Source organism: Lissotriton helveticus, chromosome 7 (genome assembly GCF_964261635.1).
Source record: "Lissotriton helveticus chromosome 7, aLisHel1.1, whole genome shotgun sequence".
NCBI lineage: Eukaryota > Metazoa > Chordata > Amphibia > Caudata > Salamandridae > Lissotriton > Lissotriton helveticus.
In genome coordinates this window covers 1,809,515,438-1,809,527,987 of record NC_136068.1, presented here as the reverse complement: position 1 = coordinate 1,809,527,987, position 12,550 = coordinate 1,809,515,438, and the positions used below count along the sequence as shown (strand labels likewise).

General features: G+C 42.9%; 1 protein-coding gene across 1 annotated transcript in view; it reads right to left on the bottom strand.

Annotated features, from left to right (window-relative positions):
• The window catches only part of LOC144767725 (phospholipase A2 inhibitor and Ly6/PLAUR domain-containing protein-like), a 78,283-nt gene extending 69,371 nt beyond the window's left edge, over nt 1-8,912 (bottom strand). The window contains exons 1-2 of the mRNA XM_078651109.1: nt 8,814-8,912; nt 768-887 (exon numbers count right to left, since the gene is read on the bottom strand). Of these exons, the coding sequence (XP_078507235.1) occupies nt 768-887; nt 8,814-8,865 (172 nt within the window). The 5' untranslated portion in view covers nt 8,866-8,912. The remainder of the gene's footprint in view (nt 1-767; nt 888-8,813) is intronic.
• Nucleotides 8,913-12,550: the final 3,638 nt, after the last annotated feature.

Sequence of the window (12,550 nt, the reverse complement as noted above, 5' to 3'; positions counted from 1 at the left end):
TCAGACAGACAACATCGCTCCCCATCTTCGCAAGAAACCTCAAAACCTGGCTCTTCAACAGACCCCCTCCTTGATGGAATGGAACCTGCACACCCCTAGCGCCTTTAGACCCTTTTTAGTCGCGCTTTAACAAACCCCTGATTGATTGATTGATTGATTGATCTGTAACCTTTGAGGAGCTCTGAAGGACTGGACTTGCTCCTCTCTGTACCAAGGACAAAGAGGTGGGTATCAAGAGGTAGCTGGCTGACCTCCTGTGTGGCTACATGGGCACACAATGCTGCAAGAGGCCTTTCCCTGCAACTAACAGTTACTAACCAAAGGTCTGTCTTTGGGGTTTTGACCCATTGACTGGTATGTGAGGGGTCAGAAATCATCAGGTAAGGATAGACGCTGCATCAATCATTAGTTAGATCAGACAGAAGGCACAATGTAACATGTTTGAGTAGGTTGGTACAATATATTTATTCTGCGTGCCCAATTATCGAACCCAGCAAGCTCATCATTCAGACATGTTGTTGTCTACATCCAGTTGGCGGCAGCTGGTGAATAGCCCTGCACAGCATGCATCTGCAGATTGATTCGGATCTCCCTTGGAACGAGTGTCACCTTTCGAAAATGACCCAGGTGCAGGCTTTCTACACTTTCACTTCGTGCATGAATTGTGTTTTCACCTCAATTGCATGTTGCGCAGTTTCTCTACGTGAAAATACAGCAACTGCACCCCAAGAAGCATCTGATTCCCCCCCATCCCTGGTTGCACCTACCATGTTCGACCTCCAGGTAGGTGTTGTCGCAGTGTGTCACGCTGGCATCACAGGTGGTCTTGTCTCCAGAACATGTTGTGCCTTTCGGATTCATGCACAGTTCGCACTTCAGGGTCTCTCCTGCAAGGCAAGGAGCGGGTTAATTGCTTCGTTTGCGGCTGTGGAGTAACTGCATCAAGACAAATAACGTCACTGTCCTGGGCCGGGCCTCGCGGGCAGAACTGAGCGAATTGCTGTCAGATTTCCCGTTTGAATGCTTGCCAACGTTGTGTGACCAGAAGAAATAGGATTTTTCAGGGTTTAAATTCACCAATTAATATAATTATGGCATCACTCGAAATGACATCACAAGACTTAGGCCCAATTAAGACATCACAGCAACTCACATGGCATTAGATCATAGCAAATGACAGTGTAGCTTGAGTGCCTGATGACATCATCAGAATAAAATGACATTATCAGAAAAAAATGACGTACATGAAAGACATTTGGGTATTATGGCCAAACTTAAGATCATACCGTCACCAGCAAACACAATAATGCAGTGAAGTGGTGTCAGTCCTTAGCCCCTGGAACTATGGTAAAAGCGAATTTCAATGCAAAAGGCTGCTATCAGGAAGTTGTCGGTAACTTTGTTCTTATTCAGTGAGTTGGTTTTCACCTCTTGAAAGGTTGGATCAAGAGCATCCTCTAGAAACCAGATGTGCAATCCCAGATAGTGTCAACACTGTATGTTTCTGGCCCCCGTGATCCCAGATGCCACCCATGACAAGGCTACATCCCAAGGAGAATCCATTCACCTTTTAGGGGAGGTTAGGAATGTCTGTCTGGATGGATTGGACCTTCTGAGCTTCTCAAGTTACCCAAAGAATCTTCATTGGTCCTTCTGTGATTGAGTGGTTGGGTTGGGAGATCCTAGATTAGGGTTTGGTGGGCTCATGGGGTGCAGGGGAGAAGAGTCTTTTCTGTGTGATACCAATGCATAGCAAAGAGAACTGAACAAAGAGAGGTTATCCTCCTCTCCCATAAACTGCCTCCCTCACTGTACAGCCCTCCGTCAATGCTAGGGTAGGCAGTTGAATCCCACCACATACATGCAATGCACACCAGCAGAGCCCTCTCTGTCTATTGGGGCTGCTGAGCCACCGGGGGAAGTAAAATATATAAGCTGTTAAGGCTGCAGATTTAGTCTGATCCACTGGTAATTACTCTAGGCACATTCCATTCCATTGTTTTAGCTTCTCTTGTCAACTATAGAGATGGATCGTCTACATGAAAATCCATCTCTCCATCAACACAAAGATAGCACCCACTCAAGCCCACACAAGTCACTTGGCCATGACCTCCCTGAATGGGAACACCTGATGCTGCCCAACATGTTTTTCTTTATATCTGTGAACATGCTTGGCAGTGTATTTTAAGGTGTGCATATGGTTTGTCCCCTTCAATAAAGAAAACATTCAAAACCATCCAGATCAATTAAATGGAATACATGCAGTCAGAAATATTACCAGTGGCTCACATTGTTTCAAGTATTTCCATCCATTGCCCCTCTGATGCTTAGGTGCAGCAGAGGGCCATCAACATTGCTTCTTAAAACTATTTTAGGGGTAAATTGTTTTAATATTGAAAGCTTATCAATTAAAAAAGAGCTGAGAGCAAGCAGAGAAGCAGCCAGACTGGATGGAGTGCTTGGACCTTTTCTGCCTACAGTATTGCTTATTCCATGGATATATGAACAGGGAACTGCAGCTTTTTATTCAGGATGGTGTCATTTCTCACATCTGTGTCATGTAATGTTCTCATCATGGCAGTTGTTATGTTTATATATCTAGTGCTCTTATCTGATGCATTGCACGCGCGCTATGTTCGTTGCACGTGCGACCTGCTGGTGCATTGTGACGTCAGGGTGTTCTACCTGACCACCGGCTGGTTGACATTTGAGAATGACAGTTGCTATCAGAGTGGTGACTGCATGTAGACGTGCCTTGGCGTCAGGGGTATACTTAATAAAGAAGTTACAACTTACCTGCATTACTGGTCATCTTTACAAGTTGGCGACGAGACGGGGATCCTGACACCACGAAGAACCCACCAGAAGCCTTCAGACCTGCTGGTTGGTACGTCGAACAAGGCAGTGTGTTACCATCTCATCTGAATTCCGCTAAGAAATTTGGTGAAAAGCGGAATCTCCAGGACCACAGCTGTCCCACCATGCAGGAATTGCGGGTATCATTGAAGTCGCAGATTGTCACTGCGGCTTTGCTGTGTTCGTGTTCAACATAGAACAGTCTTGGAGGCAGCGTCCTGGACGTCGATCTATACACCGTTCTTGACGGGTGAGGCGGATGTGTCCAGCTGTTGGTTGTAGCCCTGCGCGCTGTCAGGGTTTTTTGTGATTCACCCCTCCGGTGCGAGTGCGAGAATTAAGGAGGTGGTTTGACTGTTCTTGAGTTCCGGGGGGATCGGCACTGGTAGATTTAAAAAGACCTTGGCCGTGCCAGCGGAGTTGTTCCGGTTTGCCCTCCATCATCTTTTGACTGGATAGAGATCTCACGTATGTGAGGACGGTGCACCCGGGTTATGTGGAGATCTTTCCTTCAGCGAACGGAGAGGAATAGATGCCTGGGGTGATTAGTGAAGAACGGACGCATGAGGTGATCCGCTGCGTGGAGAGACGACTTTGTGTTTGGCATGAGGTGATCCGCTGTGTGAGAGACGACTTCGCGTTTGGGTTACGAGGCGTTTACCGCCTTCCTGCTAGACTGCACGATGCATCCTGAGGAGAAGATTTTCCAGTCAGGTGTCGAAGTGACGTCAGTGGAACGGCCATCTTGGAAAAGTCGTATGCAGTGTTTGGTGCTTGTCATTGTTACGGTGATACGCACACCATGCCTCATTAACAAATCATCTGATTCCAGCGCTACTAGATGTTTCTAAAGAAATAAATAAACACTAGTAAGCAAAGATTTTTTGAATTTGCGTGTTGCTCAAAGGGGTGACACGCACACCATTAAAAGTATGTTAATGGAAAATTAGTATTAACTGTTCATAAACACTTCCAGTATCCCTTTTGGGTTGGAATTATAAAACATTTTGGATATCTACAATTTCCATTAAGGAAAATGAAAGACAATATGGTAATGGTTGGTTAGAAAAAAGTATTTACAAGAAAAGAAACTTTACTTACTTCATATTCTGTTCAAGAAAATTACATAAAAGGTTAATAGCCATGGCTTCAGGTAATGTTTGGAATTTATCTCCACCCTTACCTTTCATACCCTCTACAGGGGATGATGCCCTTAAATGGGAAGAGTGGAGGGAGTACTTTGAAAACTATTTATCCACTTTTGAGGGGGATGAAGAATTGACCCCGGAGAAGAAAAAGAAAATTCTTCTTCATTGCTTAGGTGCAAAGGCAATGAAAATTTTCAACCGCATCAACAAAAAAACTAGGCCAGGCGATGTATATACTATTGCATTAGAAGATTTGACAATGTATTTCAAACCTACTCTATTGCTGTAAACAGATTCAAATTTTTTCAACGCAAGCAAGCACCAGAAGAGTCTGTAGAAGATTACGTTGCTGCGTTGAAAAATTTAGCACTAACGTGCAGATTTGGGGCATTACATGACGAACTGGTTCGCGACCAGGTCATTATGAGATCCTCAAATAAACATGTCCAGGAGAAACTGTGGGCTAAGGGTGAATTGCCATTAGAAGAAGTAGTAGAAATAGTCAAATGTACTGAATTAACTGGAAGGTGTGCTAAGGCTGTGTTACAAGAAGAAAAATCCTCTACTGAGGACAAATCTATGGTGGCAAAGGTCATTAATTCTAGAAAAGCAAATAGTAAGCCTAATTCCGGTTACGTACAGAAAAGAGATACTAGCCATAAAGCTAAGCTTTCAGATGACAGCAAATGTTATAGATGTGGTAGTAGATACCATTTGGCCAACGACAGATCGTGCCCAGCAATAAGACAAAAATGTACTATTTATGGTATGGTAGGACATTTCAGTGCTATGTGTCCTAAGAAACAAAAAGGGGGTAGAAATGTCAAAGCAGTAATTTATGAAGAAGAAGAAAAATTTACATCTTCAGATGAAGATGATATGAACTTGTTTGTGTTGAATGTGGAAGATGGTGGAAACAAAAAAAAGAAACCTATATGTGACATGAACATTGGCGGGGTGGACATATCTATTGTTGCAGATTCTGGCTCGCCATATACTATAGTAAATGAAGAAGTTTGGTTAGAGAAATTTGTTCCAGTTGTTGGAAAGAAGTTAAAGAACCCAGATATTTTCCCAAAGTCATTTAATTACGAACCTATTGAAATGTTAGGTTACAGGGAACTACAGTTCCAACTCAAATCCCGACAAACTGTTGGCAAACTGTATGTCTCCAAGGTGGGTCCATCTGTGTTAGGGTGGATTGACCAAGGGGAATTAGGTATAATCCTGGATCTTAACAGTCCGGATCCCGTACTCATTTTACAAACGGAGGAAGAATGTAACAACTTCTTTAAGAAAAGATATCCTAAGGTGTTTTCAGAGAACATTGGGAAACTTAAAGGTTTTGTCCATGAAATTAAACTTAAAAGAGATGCTGTGACTTGTATACAAAGTCCAGGAACATACCATTTTCCATCATTGAAGAGGTAGAAGAGGAACTTAAAAAATTACAGAGGGAGGGCATCATTGAGCCAGTAGAGTCAGCAGAGTGGGTTTCGCCTTTGGTTATCGCGAAGAAGCCCAACGGCAAGCTCCGTCTATACATTGATCTATGCGATCTTAATCAAAACATTCTGGTGGATCAATTCCCTTTGCCAAAAATTAGCGAGATGCTGTCCCTTACAAATGGTGCAAAATGGTTTTCAACCATTGATCTAAGCTCGGCCTACCACCAAGTGGCTTTACATCCCAAAAGCAAGAGCCTTACCACATTTGTAACCCCACTGGGGTGTTTCAGGTTTAAAAGAGTACCATTTGGACTGGCCTCTGCTGCGGCCATGTTTCAAAGGTTGATGAGTGAACTATTCAAAGGGGAGAAGAATCTCTTAATTTTCCAAGATGACATCATGGTAACAGGCAAAAGTAGAGGTGAACATGATGCAAAACTTAACAGAGTCTTAGGGTTGCTAGAGCATCATGGGCTTACTGCGGATCTGCGCAAATGCAAATTTACAGCAAATAAAGTCACCTATTTGGGGCATGAAATCGATGGAAATGGCATAAAACCAAAAAAGAGCTGCTATCGGCTATTAGGGAAGCCCCCTCACCCAAGAATAAAGAAGAGGTAAGAACATTCCTAGGCCTATCAGAATTTTATGCTAAATTTGTAAAGAACTTCTCTTCAAAAACCTTACATTTAAGAGAACTCATAAAACAAAAGAATACATTTGAATGGAATGCTACTTGTGAAGAAGCATTTAACAGGATAAAAAAAGAGATTTGCGATGCCCCACCCCTACAAGGGTTTAACCCCTCTTTAAAAAGCATTGTGACCACAGATGCAAGCAACAAGGGGTTGGGAGCGGTACTCTCACAGGTTAATGTAGAAGGAAAAGAAGTTACCGTTGCTCTTGCCTCACGTTCAATCACGCAAACAGAAGGAAGATATTCTGTGATTGAGAGGGAGGCACTTGCATGTGCATGGGGTTTGAACCATTTTAGACAATACATTTGGGGATACAAAATCACCCTCAGAAGTGACCCATGATAAAAGTGCTTTCTACTAAGGGTCTTCAAGTTGCTTCCCCACGTTTGTCACGTATTTCGATGAAATTGTTAGAATATAACTACGAAGTAGAATATCTTCCTGGTGCTAAAACAAAGTGGCGGACTGTCTAAGCCGTTTACCTCTACCAAACAATGCAATGATGATCTGGCTTCAGACATTGACACTTTCTGCATAGCTAATGTCATAGAAGAAGTGCCATGTATCTCTGGTGCAGAATGGACAGAATACATGGAAAAGGATGATGTTCTATTTGAGGTAAAGAAATACATAAGAGCGGGCTGGCCTGATAAGAAAAAATTGCCTGACATTTGCGATCATTTTGGGAACTGAGAGATGAGTTGTCTATCGAAGGTGATTTGATTTTGAGAAATGGAAAGGTTGTTCCGCCCAAAGGTTTACGTGCTAAACTCCTTGACATTTGCCACGAGGGGCATCTTGGAATTGGTAAAACAAAAAGTAGAGTAAGGAATTCATACTGGTGGCCTGGTTATGACATAGAAATTGAAAGGAGTGTCAGGAATTGTACAGCCTGCGAAAACTCCGACAAGTCTAAAAGAACACTTAGACCACCCCTTCAACCCCGGTCTTGTCCAAACATGCCTTGGGTAAGATTGGGTATTGACATTTGTGGGCCCATTCGTGAACAAGAAGAACTGTTATATCTTATTGTACTGGTTGACCATTTCTCAAAGTGGCCAGAGGTTGAAGTGGTACAAGATGCGGAAGCTAAAAGTGTTGTAAGTTTCTTGCGCAAGCTATTCCTAAGTGAGGGCCTTCCAAACAGCATTGTGTCGGACAATGGCCCACAGTTCACGTAAAAAATATTCAAAGAATTTCTGAAGAAACAAGGGATAGAACACAAAACCACGTCTGTTTATCATCCTGCAGGAAATGGTGCAGTTGAAAGGTTCAATCGAGTGATTAAAGGAATAATTCAACTAGCGAATCAGAATGACATGTCATGGAGAAAACAACTAAACAAAAATCTTTGGTCTTTTCGGGTTACACCATGTGTTTCAACATGTACCAGTCCCTTTGTACTTTTGAGAGGGAGGACTCCCATTACAAAGGATAATGTAGGTTGGGCTACCCCCAAAATAGAGAATTGGTCACCAGAGGAGATACAAGAGAATGTACGAAAGTCACAAACCATTGGAGAGAAATATTATGACAATAAGCATGCATGTAAAAAGGTTGACATCAAAGCAGGTGACAATGTAAGAGTGAAAAATACTAGAGGTACTAGCAAGGGCAAAAATCACTACTCTCAACCCATGGAGGTAAAGAAAGTGTTTTGTAATTCTGCTCTTTTGAGTGATGGAAAAACTTGTCATTTTTCTGCTCTATCATTGTGCAAGGAGGGGAAAGGTGTGGTTGGTTATAAATTCACTCCGGAAAATAATGAAGTTTCCTGTTCCCAAGACTACGATTGGATTCTGGACCGTGAGGAAGTTGAGGGGTCTCGACCAGATGGTACTAACATTGTTTTTTTGGGTGCAAACGAAGTATCTTCTGGGAGTGAGTACACTTCAGATGCCTCATGGGTGGAAGACAGTAGTAGTAGGCAGAGCAAGGAGACATCGGAAGAGTACAGGTACCAGACCAACAGCGATACTGATTCTGATTCAGATGTTTCTGTTTATGAAGATGTTACATCGCCGGACGTCAGTTGTGAGGATGAACTCACTGTGAGCAGATATGGAAGAGTGGTAAAACCTCCAGTTAAGTTACATGATTACATATGTGACTAGCTGTGGTTACCCCTCCTCATCCTAAGCTTCAGTCGTGCATCCACGTTCCTTCTTGTTCTTTTGGGAAGAGAGATGTGTTATGTTTACATATCTAGTGCTCTTATCTGATGCATTGCACGCGCGCTATGTTCCTTGCACGCGTGACCTGCCGGTGCATTGTGATGTCAGGGTGTTCTAGCTGACCACCGGCAGGTTGACAGTTGAGAATGACAGTTGCTATCAGAGTGGTGACTGCATGTAGACGTGCCTTGGCGTCAGGGGTATACTTAATAAAGAAGTTACAACTTACCTGCATTACTGGTCATCTTTACAGTAGTGACTCCAACATATGATACATCATGTTAAATCTGATAGAGTCCACAAGATCCCGCGACAAGCCGGTCCCCAGCACACTGATGAATGATGCTGCCGATGGGAAGACCTTACTGCAGCCCGCACTCTGTTGACTGACCTCACAATGACTCACTGACCAATGAAAAGGTCAGGAGACATCTGCTAAAGACATCAGAGATCAGATCAATGCATAGGAGGAAGGCAGAGGTGACTGACCTGTTGCTACAAAAGCCAGGAGGACGCTGATGCTGGTGAGGAGTGCCCTCATGGCGATCAGGAGGGTGAAGGTGAAGCAGGAGGTGACTAAGCTGAAAATCTGAAGTTCTTCTCCCTGCACAGCCTCCTGGAGCAGATTATTTATGTCCTGTTTTATGTGTGAAAGACAAACATATTGCGCAATGTAATCGAGAAATGCTTTCCTTGGCACACCGTTCTCTGATCTTCCGCCCCCCTCGCCAGAGGTGGAACTCCACGTTCTTTCATTGTACTTCTGACCTGCACATTGTGTGTATATCATGCATTGTCATCCACACCATGTCCCAGATGAAATGTTACAACTATGTCAGAAGAAAGAAGCAGCAAACGTGGCTTTAGGACAGGGCACTTCTCACCTTGCCCTTTTCTTCATTAGAGGAGACCTTGATTTCCATAATATCTGGTAAGAACCAAGGGGCATATTACCAAGGGCCGTATCGCCGCTTTAGCAGGAATTTTTCCCGCTAAAGCGGGCGATAATTTTATCGCCCTATTACCTAGCTGTCGCTAACACCAGTTAGAGACAGCTAGTAGGAGATAGCGATCATCTTGGGGCCCACTTTGCATGTCAGCGATATTTATCGCTAATGACATAAGAATTATTATGTGGTTCACATTTCAATTTATATTATTCATGGGATAAAGTGCAGCTGACGAATATTATAAGGATATTTCAAGTTACTGTGGCGTTCCATGATCATACCTTTATTAGGTGATGGGACTTCAAGGTGACTTGTAATATCCTTATCATGTGCAGCACGGATTACTTTATCCCATATACTACATGGCCACACAATAATAATTCTCACAAACCACTTAAAATATTGGTGTGTAGAGTGTGAGAAAAAGAGCATTTTTGCTAACATGAAAAATAAAAATAGAACCTCTAGTGCAAAATTAAATGCATCAAAAACCTGTTAGATATTTATTGCAAAAAGATATTTAAAATAATTCAATACAAGGCAATTTTCTTTATAAAAAAGCTGCATTAGCTCAGAATGTGTAGAAACATGAAGAAAGATTCTAACTTTTGGATAATTTTCTAAAGAGTGTCACAAATAAACATGTTCTTACTGCTTGTCACTGTAAACTAGAAAAATTGAGCATAAGAAAGAAAAGTAATGTTTAATTTCCGTTGCGTTAAGCAGCTGCTGAATGACCTGACCTGCCTTTCACCTTGGCTGCTGGATTTAGCAGCAGGCATTCTGATGTTAGAATTCGGCTTGAATAAATTTTTATGGTTGAGTTCTGATGTCTTGTCTTCATAAATGAGGACTAAGAGCGTTAAAAGTCAATGATTATGAAGAATTAGAAATGGACGTTTATACAGGGATTGCAGGATTCCAGGTATAATAAGGGAATTGTAGTGCATTGTCCTTTAAGAAATGCAACAGTAGATGATGTAATGATTGGCGCACCTACACTAGCCGATACCATCTGGCACAATCAATCTTCTGGCAGCCTTTCTTCAGAAGGCAGGAACTTGGGTGGCAATTCCAAATGATCAATGTTAGATTACAGCATAAGAATGCAAATAAGGGAAAAGGCCACTGTGACACAAGTACTACGGGACCAATCAGTTAAGAAAAGGTTTTCTAGTGTAACAAATTGTATTACTGGCTGAGGTGGTGAAATCCTTCTCAAGCAGCAGCCACAATTCTTGTCAGGATGAAGTCACCATCAAACCCTAAATTAATCTACGTTGAAAATTTGGGTAGTGTATCAAACAGTCATCATGCTTCACTTCGAGGCAATGTATAAAGTATTTTTGCAAAACTTCAAACAATAACGCCATAAAAACACACAACAAAAAGATCCCACATCATATTAGAACAATGGAGTAATGTGTAATAAATAAAACATGACCAAAAGAACAAAAATAAAATCATTAGAACTGGATATATGCAGGTTTAAAGATTTCAGTAAATATAGCGTCAAAAGACACAAAGCACCAACTGTGGATATCTGCTTGTGCCGGACCAGAAAAAAATCACAATTTCAGGCTGACCATGATGGAGCATGGACTGGCTACAGGGATCCAGTTAGGATAGCCAATCGAGATTAGGTTAGATCCTGGTTGCAGAGAGTTGCATGGTCCTGCACCGTGAATGTATTGTGCAGCCGAGGTGATGAATCGGTTGTGAGGTGCTGCAGAGCTGCAATGCGAGGTCACGCATCACCATCGAGCATCTCATCGATAAGGGTTTGTGATGTGAAGTTTAGTGTCGAGAATGCATCGCGCAGTCGGGGTGATCCATCAGTTTAAAAGAGCTGTGTGGCTCAATGCAAGAACCTGAGTCAATGCTGAGTCTGCAGTTTACCAGAGATTTGTAATGTGAGGGCCTGCGTCAGGAAAGCTTCACGCAGGCAGAGGTTCTGATGCAAGCTGTGAGTTCAATGTGGAGCCCTTGAGTCAGGAGAACCCTCAGGGCAGAGGAGATGCTTTGGTTTTGCTGGCACCACAGACAGGCTGGTGAAACACCTTTAGGCCCACTTCCAAGGGACCAGGTCTGCGGTGACACTAATTGACAGGGTAGAACTCACAGATAGCAGAGTCCAAATGCTGGCTCCTAAGTTGTTGGAGCCTTCTGTCCCTAAGGTTCTAGGCAGGAGTCTAGCCAACTAGCCCTAGGAGTCACTTTGGAGTCCTAGGTTCAACAAATGCAGGTCAGCTACAGCGACTCAGTTAGGCCAGCCAAACTGGCTAGCAGTGGTAAAGTACCAGGTTGACAAGGCAGTTTAAAAATTGAAACTAACAACAAAAAAGAAACCCCTGGGTCCCCTACCACGTACGGATGAGTGCTAATGGAGTGTCCCTTTTAAAGGACGGTTTAAAAACTGCACACACTGGCCTGAATGGCAGACCTGAGACATTTTTAAAGGGCTACTTAAGTGAGTGGCACAATAGGGGCTGCAGGCTCACTAGCAGCATTAAATTTACCAACTCTGGGTACATCTATTACCATTTTACCAGGGACTTACAAGTAAATTATATATGCCAGTTGGGGATACGCCAATGTTACCATGTTATAAGGAGTGTGCACAAGCACTTTAGCACTGATTAGCAGTCGTAACCAGCAAAAACGATATCAGAACAATGGAGGAGGAAGGCAAAACATTTGGAAGAAGACCACTCTCAGGCCGACAGGTCTAACACCAATGCAGGTCACAATGTTTTCCGTTCATTCCTATATTTCTGGCTTGCTCTTACTACTTTCAAGAATGAGCTCCTTCTTATCGAGGTGCTATAATCTGGCATGTGCATTCCATTTGGCATTTACACTCTCTCCTCTTTGTCTCCTGCCTTCGAGGAAGCTGCAACCAGTGCCAACAAGCCTGCCCATTAAGCTGGGAGTTACTTCATTGCTAGGTCATGCCACAATTATATTTTCCTCCAGCTCCACTGGACGAATGAGAGAGAATCAAGAAATTAAAGTCAGAAGGCAGTGGAGAAAGGAACAGAAAAAAGAAAGAAGAGAAAGAAATTAAGATAAAACAGAAAATTGTGTGGTCTTCCTGGTGATTCATGCGATTTACTGATTGTCCCTTAGTGAGCGTATTCTGGCTGCTCTTGACTTGGAGGGTCCATCTCCTGAGTTGATATCTTCATCAGATTCCATGCTGTAAGAACAATCAAAGAGGTGTCCCGAGCTGGGTTGAAGATGTGGCTTGAAATGGAACACTTTTTGGGCCACACG